This window comes from Psittacula echo (assembly GCF_963264785.1).
Source record: "Psittacula echo genome assembly, chromosome: 1".
Taxonomy (NCBI): Eukaryota; Metazoa; Chordata; class Aves; order Psittaciformes; family Psittacidae; genus Psittacula; species Psittacula echo.
In genome coordinates, this window is record NC_137735.1 from 114,205,877 (window position 1) to 114,220,545 (window position 14,669).

The 14,669-nt window shown below is 36.4% G+C and overlaps 1 protein-coding gene across 2 annotated transcripts in view; it reads left to right on the plus strand.

Annotated features, from left to right (window-relative positions):
• Window positions 1-14,669, plus strand: part of BLTP3B (bridge-like lipid transfer protein family member 3B) — a gene marked incomplete at both ends in the record, with an annotated part of 57,773 nt that overhangs the window by 17,260 nt on the left and 25,844 nt on the right. For both annotated transcript variants that reach the window (XM_080622309.1, XM_080622310.1), the window contains 7 exons: window positions 210-372; window positions 1,374-1,412; window positions 4,542-4,633; window positions 6,180-6,369; window positions 11,433-11,573; window positions 12,132-12,302; window positions 13,611-13,791. In XM_080622309.1, coding sequence (XP_080478435.1) covers window positions 210-372; window positions 1,374-1,412; window positions 4,542-4,633; window positions 6,180-6,369; window positions 11,433-11,573; window positions 12,132-12,302; window positions 13,611-13,791 — 977 coding nt within the window. The remainder of the gene's footprint in view (window positions 1-209; window positions 373-1,373; window positions 1,413-4,541; window positions 4,634-6,179; window positions 6,370-11,432; window positions 11,574-12,131; window positions 12,303-13,610; window positions 13,792-14,669) is intronic.

The window sequence follows — 14,669 nt, forward strand, 5'->3', positions numbered from 1 at the left end:
ATCTCATGTATTTGCAAATGGGGTTAATGAGATGCAAAACTTTAGAGGGGCAAAGCAATTTAATGGTAGCATTTCTTTTCAGGGTGAAATTGCACCTAAGATGATTTCCTTACACTCCTTACCATTACTTTAAGTTAAATTGTCAGCTCTGTGTGGAACGGTTCTAATTGCTTTATCTGCATTTATTTAAGGTGTATGTTTGTTTTTAGATTCACCAAAAATCTGTCACCTGACAAGATCAACCTGAGCACATTGAAGGGGGAAGGTCAGCTGACCAATTTAGAGCTGGATCAAGAGGTACTTCAGAACATGCTGGATCTTCCAACATGGCTTGCTATAAACAAGGTCTTTTGCAATAAAGCATCCATTAGGGTGAGTATTTTATTGTGCCAGAATCGTAATGAACCAAATATTTTTTTCTTTTTTCTCTTCTGTCCCTGTAAAATTTCAAGCAACTTTGTATTCAGAGAAAATTGTGATGAGTGCTTGATAAAATTTTTGAGGAATTAGTTACCAGCTCTGATTTCTTACTAATTTTTCTATCAAAGTGCTGTGATGATTGAATATGTATGGAAACAATGAAGATATAGAGTGATTATTTTATTTATTTATTTATTGTCTGAGTAGAATTTATTACTGCATGTTCTAAAATAGGGGTAGAGATAAAAGCATGTATTTGCTCATGGTAATGGGTCTATTATAAGTATTTATTATTATTATATATATATTTTTTAATGTATTATTTCTTCTCTTTGCTGCCGTCTTTCTATTGCTTTCTGTCCTGTTCCTTTCATATTTCCAAAGATATTTTTCTAAAGGATTCTGGTCTCTGGGAAATGTGGAAGCAGTCTAATTCTAGAAGAAGTTGTGGTTTTGGTCCTAATGGCTGCTAGGTATTGAAGCAATGTATGTCATTTCTCCTAGGTTACGAGAGTAAGAAGTGAAGCTATGACTTCTTTTTGACAGCAGTTACGATCTGGTCAAACTTTGGCATCTCTTTAGTCTTTGGCATCCAGTTGTAGGCCAACAGCGCATACATGGATTTTCTTTCCTTTTAAAGGAAAGAATGTGGAAGACAGTGTTGCTTCTACTCATGCTTGACAACTCAGTATTAAAGACACAGATTCTATTTTGTTCCTCTGTTTTCTGTTCAGTGATAAATAAATTTTGAAGTTCCGTTTTTAACACCTAAAATTTATGTGTGTGCATAAATTTACAGTATTTTAAGGTAAATGTAATATTTGGAAAGTAATATAATTGAGTTCAGGAGTTGCAAATATAATTTGTATGCATAAACCAGATGCTAAACAAAATATTTATTTTACTGTATTTTTAATATTTATTTTGCTTTAGAATAATGTTTTGCCTTTCAGATACCATGGACAAAATTGAAAACACATCCTATCTCTTTGGTAAGTTCTTAGATCAACTCCTAAATATACTCTGTGTAGCAGAATTTGTCTCAAATGTTTATATAGTTCTTTTGACTTGACTCTAGAAATAACTGAAACATTAACAGGCCATTACAAAGTGCCTTCTGGGTAGTGGCAGATTGAGACAAAATGCCTTAATGTTTTCTTTGGTAGGTTTGTTTTCTTAATCTGTGGGTTTGGGTGTCATCACTATAATGTTTGACTGTTAGCTAATTTATGTCAAGTTCTTCAATCGTTACATCTTAATTTGGGTTCACCTGAAGGGTAGTTAATAGTCAGTCTAACCTTTATACAAGTTTCTGCCTGTCTTTTAGAGCTATCTTTTTTTAAGGACGTTTTTATTCTACATCTGTACTCACCCAAATGATCTCAGTTACTGCAGGTCTGATACACATAACGTTTACAGGGTTTCTGTAACAGCCTGGGTTTCATCCTGGATATAAACAGGATGTAAAATATGTAAATAGGACTCAATAATAATTAGAAGAAATGCTAATTCTTGCATTTGTTTAATTTTGTTCTTTATTTTTAAGTATACTAAGAAATGTGCTAGCACCAGAAGTGATTTGCTTGATGATGGCTAAACTTTCTTAATTGTGTTTAGTTAGGAATGAAGTCCTTTAACTGTCATGCTTCCAAGTCTTGCCATGAATTCCTGAATGTGTTTGCAATTCCTTAGTTCTAAATCAGACTTAGGAAACACATGTTTTAAATACTTGATGGATTTGCTAGTGACCTAGTTGTAATGTGCCAGTGTTTGTGCTGCCTCTTCCTTGACACACAGAGCTTAAAGTGTGGTAATGCTGAGGTGGGATGATTCAACCTCTTGACTGCAAGATGCAATTGCCAAATTGAGAAAATCGGTTTAAGCTGTGCTATTCTTAATGATTACATACTTTGGCTTAAGATAGCAAGGCCTGATTGTTTACTTTGCTCCTGTTGAACTTACATTAGTGATCTTAGAGGCTAAGATAACTTTCAAGGTCACCTTTTTTACACTTCTTTACATAAGGCTTTCCTTGAACAGTGCATTACATAGATAACAAAAGTTCACTTTTCAATGGTAGACTGTACAGCAGGCTTTTTGACTTCTAAAGGAGGGGAATTCAATGGCTTAACTGTCCCAACTTCAGCCCCTTATTACATCACTGAACTTCCTCTATTTTGGAGGGTATTTATTCCTACTGAGAGTTTGATGAAATTGGAATAGCATCCTCTTTGCATAGCTTAGGGGGTAACTAGAACCCACTTGTCTAGCCAAAGGTTCTGTCATTGAGCTGAGTTGCCCTTTGTGAAAATCTGTCTGTTAACATAGTGGCAAATAGTAAGTTATCTTTGCTCATAATCAGTTTCTGTTTCTATATGATAAAGAGTGTAATTTTAGATTTTATATATCTAATATATTTATATTATATATTTACATTATATATTTATATGATAGTATAGTTTATAGGAGTGTTTTGGGGACCCAAGGATGCTATGCATCAGTTTTTCCTCTATCAAAGTACAGTATTTGCCAATGAGAAAAGAATAGACAGATACCTACATCCAGCTGTTCTTTGTTAACTCCTATTTATATTACACAAACTCCTTAAATCACTGCCGTACTGTTCTTTCAGCTAGTCATGTAGTGAGGGAAATTGTTCCAAAGGTTTCAGTTTAAGACACCTTAAAAGAGTGGTCAAACATCCAAAAATGTTAGGATAACTGGGAGAAATCTTGTCTTTCTCCCACGATCTTTGAACTAGTTGGTTGGGGTTTTCTTCTTGTTTTCTTCTGCTGTTGTTTTGCAATGTGAGTTATTCATTGAGACAGCTGAGCATCAAAACATAATGAAGTATAAATAAATCCAGAGTAGAGAATTTATGAACTTCTAGATGGTAGTCAGGGCATTTCATGGGTAAGAGTAGCATAGAAAAATGTTTGTGGAGCAAGTAGGTTATGAAGACATCCACAATTAACATGATATGATAATAAAGTCCAGTAGGTAGGGCAGGTTGAATCATGAAAAATCTAAAATCGAGGACGAAGCTTTTCAGTGTGCTTTGTTTGACCTAAGAGAGGGTAAATGAAGGAATTCAGAAGGAGTGGTACAAAGCCAGATAGGAAGTAGGTGTTGTTTTGAATGAACTTCCAGTGGGACAAGATTTCAGAACTATAAGCCTTAAGTGAAAAGTCTTCCCACACTGTACAATAAATAGAGGTCACAACCCGTGTAATGTAAGTTAGGATAATCTTGGATTTATTCAGTAGTTGGGAATACGGTTTTGCATTTGGCTTGTTCCCATTCTGTTCGTCCCCCTGTTAGTATGCATTATTTATGATTTGTGTTACAGTTCTGCTATTTAAATATAGCCTTCAGTTAAAATAGGATTTAAGTGTCCCATTTCCTTAATTCCCAGTGTTGTTTATAAGGTTCCCACCAGAATTACAAAGAATACAGTAATACCTTACGATTTTACTATAATTTGACATATCACAAGTTATGCTAGAATATATCTTTTTAGAAACTACTTGTTTTACTAGATCTTCTGAGGATTCGTATATGCACACAAGTGTATACATACTATGTATGTATATATTATATATATTCACATTTTGTTTTAAAGATGCAGCGTAAATATTGCATCTGTTATCACAAGTTTCAATGGACTAGTTTCAAATATTTTTCATTAAAATTTCCTGACCTTACTGAACCATTTAGAAAACTCCAGTGGTATTAAATATTTTACTGACAGAAAAACCATGCAGGCACCCAGATGTGTGTGCGTTAAGTCATGCTCTTTTTGAAATACAGTTTTTGAAAATGTGTGTGATAATAGTAGTTGGGATCAAGAATTCTGTAATACAGTATTTGACTGGAAAGGTCTGTTAGAATTCATTAAATATAAAAATTAATATGAACAAAATAAAAAAAAGATAATTCTGATACATTATTAAAGTTTATGTGAAAATTGACATGGTAAGAAATGTTCTACGTATAATTCAGAAAAAATTCTCAAAATATTTTTATTTTTGGTGGTTTTTTTTTTTTTTGTTCTTCATATGTCATCTATTTACTTTGTTACCTCTTAGGTCTCCAATTTTTGTTTTGTTTTGTTTTTCAAGTCCTTGGATAAAGTTGTAATGGAAATGAGCACATGTGAAGAGCCACGTGCCCCTAATGGACCCTCTCCTATAGCAACTGCATCTGGACAGAGGTCAGTGATGATATTTACATTGATCCATAAAAGTTTAAATGACTATAAAGCAGTTAGATCAACTCCAAATTTCAAGAGGTATATAGAGTTGCAGCTTGCCATGTCCATGTCTCCAAAATTTTACCTGTGGGTGGAGTAGCATGTATAGTACAAATGGAACTATCCAGACACAGGCCTGGAAAGAATGTCTGAACTGTGTGTGGAACTTCCTAGAAATGTTTCATATGGGTGCATCTACTGCATGAAACATCAAATTCAGTTGATGTTAAGGTTTTTGAGAATTTAACATATTTTGCCTTTGTTCCCATTAAAAAATACATAGCGTGATGGGTTGTTTTTTATTTTTCCTTTTGCCTAAAAAACCCCAGTATTAAGGGCTGTTTATTAGTGTGATGTTTTAAAGTTCCATTTTTTTAAATTGTGTCAGCCAAGTATTACTGAAGAAATTTGTGCACGCTTTATAGCCCAAAACTCTATTAATTTGGTGGGACAATATAGCATTACATCAGGGATTTCCACTGTCACAACCGCACTAATCATTTCCTTTTTACAGACCCAAAACGTTTTTCAGTGGGCATAGGGACACATGTATAGAGAAACTAATTTAATGATGCTATTGCTTTTCTTGTTTTAATTTCTACGTAATATGTAGAATGTGTCCACGGGCCTTTACTGTCTCCTAGGGTACAGCTTGAAAACCATTGCCATAGAGATTCTGTGTAGGATGGAAGTTATAAAAAGGAAAAGGAATGACAAACTGCATAAACTGTATTTTTTAAAAAAGCAGAAAAAAAAATCCAAAGTAAAAAAAAATTGGATTTTAAAGGAATATTTAAAATACAATTTTCCATTCACTAATCAAAAACATTCTGAACACATAAGATTTTTATTAAATATTAATTGCAACTGGTTTATATTTTTTAATACTGGAATGCATGTTGATTTCTTGTAGAAATGTAACTGCCATTTAGGATGCCTTTCTTTTCTAAAAGGAAACAAAACAAATACTTCATACTGTTTTGCATATATGAAAGACACTAGTTTAAATGGATGGAATAATGCAGTTTATAGAGATAAGTACTAACCAGATTGGAGTTGTCAAATAATTAATTTGATATGAATTACTCCTAATGTATACATGAGAGTAAGATTTTTATGTAATGCCGTACTATTAATTTATGCATTTTTATATATGTGTGAAATATTCATCATGGAAAATTGCATTTATTGTTATAGTTCATGGAGGTTGATCTTAGTCCAAAATACGTTCTTTAGTAACTATTTTGAGATTAGAATCATAGGGTGTAAAATTATTGTAAACTAGATCAAGTGTATTTACAGAAATTCATAAATGCATTAGGATCTTATAGTTTGCTTCATGTTGGTGTCCCTGCCCATGGCAGGAGGGTTGGAACTAGATGATCTTAAGGTCCTTTCCGACCCTAACTATTCTGTGATTCTAGGTTGCATTTCAGCTGTTCAATAAGTTAAACTTTGTGTCCTTTCATTAGGCGTGTATTTAATATGTTGGCATTTCACTTTTTAGTGAATATGGCTTTGCTGAAAAAGTGGTAGAAGGCATTTCGGTTTCTGTGAACTCCATTATAATAAGGATTGGTGCAAAAGCCTTTAATGCTTCATTTGAACTTTCCCAGCTGAGAATATATAGTGTAAATGCAAACTGGGAACATGCTGACCTCAGATTTACCAGAATACAAGAAGCTCAACGTGGAGAGGTAACTACTATCTTTTGGTAACCTTTTTTCCTCTTTTTTTGGAGTAAAGGAGAAGGAAGTTGAATTGCAACCTTACACAGTCTAGGAAACATGCTGTTACTGGGAATAGAGACATTCTGTGCTCAGTAATTTAATCTAGGAACACAAGGTTATAAAAATGAGGGATGTGAGTCAGATCAAATGTTATGTCTGTAAATGGTGTGCAAAGTGAATGCTTAGGGAAGAGTGAAGACCAGGGCAAGCATATGTACTGTTCCCCTCTTACTTTCTCCAAGCTTGTGACCATTTTAAAATGCAAACTAGAAAAGACTTGAGGAGTGCTGGAACAGAAGAGAATGGTATATTAAATGTGGAAAGATAAGGTGTTGTGCTGTTTTTCTTCTTACTATTTTTAAACTTTAACTGTTATTTATTTGCTTGCCAGGATTTGCCTAATAAGGATTTTTCTTTAAGCAGTTTCAAATGAATGTTAATAAAGAGTTAACTATTTTTCTTAGAATAACTAAATTGTATGTATACAAAAAAGTAATAGCAGTTAAGTGCATACTTTTCTACTGTCTGTGAGAGCTTAACATGGAAGTCTTAGATTATTGTACACCATTCTTTTGCTTTCTCCCATGTAAGCAGAGTAAAATGTGTAGAGTGCAAGGTTGATCTTAAGTATTATATTGTTATTATTATATTGTAATATATTGTATTGAGAAAGACTTATTTTAGCATGCATCTGGCCTGGGATAAGTATTTGAAATTTTGCTGATGTTGGCCCGTTTCTAGGTGATTATTCCAGAATAGAGTTTACTCAGAGATAAGGAGTCTGGTAGTTGCTTTTTATGTAGGAAAAGAAACCCCAAGAGAATGTTAGTTAAAAATACCACAAAAAGAATAAGTGTCTTGGGTTCAGCAGTAGCAGTCATTTTTTCTCCTTCTTAGTAGCTGGTGCAGTGCTGTGGTTTTGACTTTCGGCCTGGGAACAGCACTGATAACACTGATGTGTGTTTAGTTGCTCCTTAGTAATGGTTAGGCTGACCAAGGACTTTCTGAGTCTCATGCTCTGGCAGGGAGGAGGGGAGGCCAGGAGGAAGCAGAGGCAGGACATCTGACCCAAACTAGCCAAAGAGGTATTCCATACCATGGCACGTCGTGCCCAGAATGTAAAATGGGGGCAGGTACCCAGAAGGGCTAGATCACTGCTCGGTTGGGCTGGGTATCGGTTGGCGGGTGGTGAACAGTTGTATTCTCTTTCCTTGTTATTTCCCTTATCATTACTATTATTGGTGGTAGCAGCAGTGGTTTGTGTTATACCTTAGCTACTGGACTGCTCTTAATCTCAACCCGTGGGAGTTATGTTCTTTCGATTCTCCTCCCCATTCCTCTGGGAGCTGGGGGGGAGTGAGAGAGCGACTGCATAGCGGGGCTTAAACCATGACAGTTCTTTTTGGCACCCAATGTGGGGCCCAAAGGGTTGAGATAACGACAGATCTGACCAAAGTGTGTCTAATTGTATTTGTGATAAGCATTCATTGTTTTGGATTAATAGTTACTCGTCACAATACTGATTTATTGGCTCTCAAAGTTGTTGCTCTTGATCTCATGGTGTCAGCACGTCGTACCTTACTTACAGCCAGTATTTGCTGTGTTAGTATTTATTGGCTGGGGGCCTTGGGCTAAGGTTCTTGTTTCATTGTATTTTGTGTTAATGACTTGTAATACAATAGACTCATTGATCATGAAACTGATCTGGCTTGCATTCCCAGTGTGGTTACCACCTCTATACTTTGGGAGGTATATAATAGAAGTGTTTAACAATTACACATCTTTTTTCTCCTCCTTGGGTGGTCAACCCATGAAGGAGACATTCCCTTACGCTCCCAGCCCCCCCACCAGACCATTTACAGCATCATTTGAGAATCCTGAAGGTTTTGAATGGCCTTTGGGTACCCTTGAGACCTGCTTGCTGATTGTGATGAGGATCACCATGTTGGCACACATACAGAGCGTGTTTTACCATGACCATTTCGTCTGGTCTCAAGAGTTAAGCAGAGTCAGTTTTGGGTCTTGTCTAGGGTTAGGTGACGATATAGGAGGACCAAGAGATTTCCCCTGAGGCTGGACAGTCGTGAGTGGCAGGGTGTGTGAGATAGTATGGGCAAGTATCTAGGTCAGTGGGCCCCTCCAGCGCTTTGGAATTTCACCACTGAACAAGTGCAAAATCCAGAAGAATTAGTAAAACACTTAAATGAGGTGTGTTGTCATTCTGGTCGTACCAGAGATAGACAAATCATGGCAATGTGCTGGGGCTTGGCCTATGCTTATAGGGCCCTGTTCAACACTATCCAGCACCTCCAAAAGGAAAAAAATGTCCCTGGATCTGAGGGCAAAGCAACAGACAGCACAGCTACTCCAGCTCCAAGCACAGCAGATATGCCAACCCCAGCGACACGTACAGTAGCTACTCAAACTTCGACCACAACAGACAGTGCTGCTACTCCAGCTACAAGCACAGCAGCTACGCCTACCCCAGTGGCAAGTACAGCAGCTACCCAAACCCCGACGACAGATACTGCAGCCCCTCCAACCACAGTAATAATCAGTGCAGCTAAACCAGAGGACCAATTTGTACCAGTATCAGTTGGCCCTGTATGCAAGGGGAAAAGCGAAAAAAAAACAAGAAAGATGAAAGAACAAGATGAAGGAGCAGTGGCAATGCACTTACTACCTGGGACAGCATCTGATCAGGAGTCATTATCACCTGACAAAGAAGAAGAAGAGGTGACTTCTCAACCTCGGACTTCAACCGAGCTACGGAATATACGAAAACATTCTACCCGTCAACCAGGGGAGCACATCATCACCTGGTTGCTCCGATGCTGGGACAATGGGGATGGTCACGAACTAGAAGGTAGGGAAGCCAAGCAGCTGGGATCACTTGCTAGGGAAGGGGGAATTGACAAAGCAATTGTGAGAGAGAAACAGCCCCTCAGCCTTTGGAAGCGGCTCTTGGCAGCTGTGAAAGAAAGGTTTCCGTACAAGGATGATGTTATGAGTTGTTTGGCCAAGTGGACTACTCTAGAGAAAGGCATCCAGTCTCTGAGGGAATCAGCCGTTGTAGAGATGGTCTATCACATCAAGCTGAATAACGGGAATGTACCCATAGATCCAGATGAAGTCGAATGTACATGACCCATGTGGTGGAAATTTACATGGAATGCACCGTCATCATATGCCCATTCGTTGGCAACAGTAACCTGGAATGACATGGTACCGCTAACAGTGGATGAAATGATTCATAAACTCTGAGAGTTCAAAGACAGTCTCACCTCTTCCATCATTTCAGCTGTGGAAGAACTGTCCCAGGATCTCAAACAATTGAGAGATGATCTATCTGATTTATTCAGCTCCTCATGTGTACTAACACACATCTCAGCTATTAACAGAAGGCGTCCTACTGCTCGAGAGAGAAGATATAGAAGGTATATGCCACGGGCCACCCTATGGTTTTACCTGTGGGACCACAGAGAAGACATGACAAAGTGGGATGAAAAACCTGCCTCAGCTTTGGAGGAACGGGTGTGTGAATTGAAGAGGAGAACAAGGGTCAAGGCTGATCACCCCATGAAAGCTGTGGCTTCAGTCTCTGGTGAGCAGATTCCCAGATGGAGTGGAAGAGCTGATTTTACTTCAGCTCCTGTGATAAAGACTAATCCCTGTCAACCCAGGACAATAAATCAAACTATTTTTCTAACAGGCTATCTTTCCTGCAGCTTATCTGTATTCTAATGCTCATGTGTTAATGAAGTTTAAAGAGGAAGAGTTAAAGTTTGACCAGATGGAATTTTATGTTGCCGTATCTTTTGATGCTGTGCTTCTTAGGAGGAGTTTGATGCCTATCAGTTGCTCCATATAAAGCAGACCTTCCTTTGGGGAGTGGTGTCTTTTAGTGCACTGAATTCTGGAAACTGTAGTGAATGATTTGTTAGCAGTAAATGGCATGAAAAGGTGGAAAAAATAAACCCAGTGCTGCACTATAACTTGTGCTAAACTATATTTTTAAGGAGTAAGCTTTTACCTTTGCGCTGTAGTTACACTCTTGGTGTAGTAAGAAATCTCCTCAGAATTTTTTAGAAGTTTCCATTCATACTGTATCTCCTGGATGAGGAGGGTATTTACTCTGCTTTTCTGCAAATAGTGTTTTTCAAGCTACTTTGTACTGTGCCTTTTTGTCTTGCTCACTTTGTGTGTGCCTCCTTCCCAAAGACATTGTGTTTTACTTAAGTTTGTGCTTATATTTGCAGAACATAGGCTGTACATTTTTCAAATTGACAAGAGAATTGCAGTTGAAAAATAAGACGCATACCAAACAAACTCTTCCCTGTTCCACTTTCTTCGTGGCTGATCTTTTTTTCTTCAGAGAGTAAAAAAGGAAGGAGTTTTAGGGAAACTAGAAATAACGTTGTTTGGTTGGTTTTTTTTTTTCCCTTTTAATGTCCTGTTCATTTGATGTTCTCCATGATGAGACATGGGATATCTGCTTGCTGTGTCTTCTAGAAATCCATGTAATGTTTCTAAGCTTGCAGGGTCTATATGGCATACTCAATGTTTAACTTTCTGTTTTACTTGAAATAAAACACTCCAAAAACCTCTTCCATCCTGTAGCTTTGCTTCCCTCCCCACTCTTTTCCTATATACTCTGATTTAACTTTTTGAAACAAAACCACACAATCTTCTTTCTTTCCTCTCTCAAAAGCAACATAGTATGCAAAAATTGTAACCTTTATTTTCTTCTGAATATTTGAAATGCTGCTTATTACCTCTGTCTGCTTGGGACTAGCTTAACATTTCTGTGACATTCTGGAGGTAGAGAGAAGGATCCAGGCTTTACTTCCTGACATCTCTAAGTAGAATAACAAGTGACTTGAATTTGTTCTGTTCATATGACTCTGCATGAAGGATGTATGTGAGTGTGTATGTGTATATATATGTGCAGATATAAACATGCACATGCTTAGACACAAGCTGTCATATTGCATGAAGGTGTTTTTTTCTCTTTTTCTCTCTCTTTAAAGGTTTTGACTTTTAAAGAAATCAACTGGCAAATGATCAGAATAGAGGCAGATGCAATCCAGAGTTCTAAGCATGAAATCATGAGTGCTCCAGTTCGACTGATTACTAACCAATCAAAAATTAGGGTCACACTTAAAAGAAGGGTAAACTTGAATTTCGTCTTTCATTGTTTTATGAATTAATTTTTAATTATGCTCTTAGTGCATACATGGACATAGGAGAGGTTTTAAATTTAGGCCATATAAAATGTAAAATTCCCGGAACTCAGTTTTTACTAATGTGATTAGTAAGACTGTAGAGTTTACAAGAAATATAGCAGGCAGAATTTGAAGATGCAGACCTTGCACAGGTCCTACTAATGAAATCATTTGATCTGCAGAGCTTTCTTTATGATGAGGCATGTTTTACTTCTCTAGATTCACACAATGTTAACATTACCTACATTTAGGGAAATGCATCAATTTAATATCTAATGCATTCCAAGCAAGTAAAAAGTGGGGTATAAATATACTGTATCTTAGGTACTTTTTAGTTAATGAGAAGAATACAATTTGAAATAAAAAATGTTTGTTATTTATGTGGAAGAAATTTCATTTTGGAGGAAGTGTACTTTTGCATTAAATTTTTTTTTCTTTGATTTGATTTAAGAAATTTAAGTATTTAGTTCACCCATTTAACTTGATTAAATTTTTATTATACAGTTAAAGGATTGTAATGTAGTGGCATCAAAACTGGTTTTGATTCTGGATGATTTGCTGTGGGTTTTGACTGATTCCCAGTTGAAGGCCATGGTGCAGTATGCCAAATCTCTTAGTGAAGCCATAGAGAAATCAACAGAACAGAGAAAAAGCTTGGCTTCTGAAACAGCACAGGTATGAGAATTGATTGTCTCACTATATAATTAACAGGTGTTCTAAAATGCAACACAGTGTAGTTAATTGTGTTACTTTATTTTGGAGAATGTTCATGCAGCTGTATAACTTAAATTACACTAGGAATGAATCACAGGCTATTTTACTTATGAATGAATGTAACAGACTATTATACAACATTTTGTGTATTCATATTAATTGCAGGAAAGAGAAAAGTTGGATTTCTTTATCCATGCACAGAGTATGTAGACTTACATGTTAAGTTGATTAACTGTTTAGTACATTTGTTCCCCAGACATTTTCTGGTTATGAATTAATGAAAGTAATAATGAAGACACACTAAAGTAACCTTAATGTGGGGATAGATATGCTTACTATAACAGCTTAAAGTGCTTATCGAGTTTATTTTCATGGTACCAAAAAATTTGCTTTTAGTAGGAGCGTTCCATCATGCGGCTCTCTTGTTGGTATACCTGGTGAAAAATTCTACTTTTAACATATTTGTGCTGGCATGGATGTAGTATAGATGCTGCACATAAGATAGTCTTACGTAAACATTTTTCGTTTTTCAGCAAAGCAGACTAGGCCAATTGGGCTATGTGAGCATAACAGGAGGGACCTCTTGTCAGTGAAAAAGCAGAACAAATAAACTGATAAAAGGTAGTCCCATTAAAATAAAACATAATTTATTACTAAGACTGAGTAAGGTAATTTCTGTTGAATCCCTTGCAATGAAGCTAGTGTACTATAATGGAGAGTTCAGTTCTTACAGTGGTCTGCATGATTTACAGTGGGATTTGATAGTTTAGCTACAAGAATTTAACCATTAGCTGTTACTTAAGCAGGGAGGTTCCAATTCTTCAATTCCCTGTACTTGCATCTCACCAATTACCTGATACTGGCAGTGTCTCATCTTTCACCCTTTTGTTATATAGTTTGGAGAACTAAACTAGCAGAAATGAGCCCAACAAAAAAAAAAAAAAAAAAAAAAAAAAAGAGTTTTCTGCAATTTTAGTTCCCTGAGCAGCTTGCTCAGAAGTTAGAAAAATACCAGTGCTGCAAGTGATGGGTGTAAAGAAGTGTAGGGGTAGGGGAGAATGGGCATTTCCTCGCTGTGATGCTGAGCCATTAGCTCATCTTAGTTGTATTCCAAAACAGCACACTTAGATCTCTGTAACAACACAAGGTGAATACATTTGGTGCAGTTTTTTCCTTATTTCAGAGACCTGTTTTGAATAAGGAAGAGGATATTTATGCTTGAAAGGAAGGATAAACTTTATAAATTGATACAACTGAATTTTTTTTCAGAGTTCTGCCCCTGCACCCAGCTCTCAGCAGGTGAAAGCGCCCCAGACGACGGCAGCATCTGATCAAAATGATGCAATAGTAAAATTGTTTAATGATTTTGATGTTAAGGAAACTTCTCATCACTTAGTAATTTCCCATTTGGACCTACATATATGTGATGATATCCATTCTAAAGAAAGAGGTAATTTTTTTTTTTTTTAAGTAACCATATTCATCTTTAGAATACATTTTGCAGAATACATTAATGTTAATCAAGAGTCTTTATTTTAGAGGAATATTCAGAATTGTCTTCACTCTATGTAGACAGATTTAAAATCAGCTAGATACCTTTATGAGAATAACATTTCATTATTAAATATGATTATTGTAGAATAAATGCAGTAAAAACTGGTGAGAGTGTTAGTAGCATCAGTGCTTATTCCATCTTCTAGAAACTGATTCTGTCCAGTCTGATTGTTCCTGCTGTTTTTTTCTTTTATATTGCAAGTTAACTGGGTTATGGAGAATGCAGTGGCAACATTACTGTGGCTTGAAAGGGTCCTATATGATCTGCTTCTGTAATACTCTTACAAAATACAGACTAATAAAAGAGCAGTTCTCTTTCTGTTACTAATTTAGAGAATTTGGTATGCTCTGCAGCACATAGAAAGAATGAAACAAGTGTTCTGTGTCCTTACATTCTTGTGCATGATACTTCAGGGTTTTTTTTAAATGAAAGTCTATTGCACATAGCCATATTCAGAATCAGAACAAAGGAAGAAAAATGACACTTCTTTAATGCCTTTAAAAGCAATCAGAGAGAGTGATGTATCAGTGTATATCCAAGGGGCTGTCTAGTCACTAAAAAACTTAGAGGCATACAAGGTCTCCTGAAGAAGAGTATGAAAACCTTAGGTTATTATTAAATATTTCCTTAATTAGGGAGAACACTTGGAGAACAGCAGCGCATAAGTTCACTGGCTAGAGATGTGTTTACTTACATGCAGTATATCTACTGCAGTTTTGATTTATCATTTTTAGTGAGATGTCTTTATTAGTCATTTATTTTTTGCCCATGAA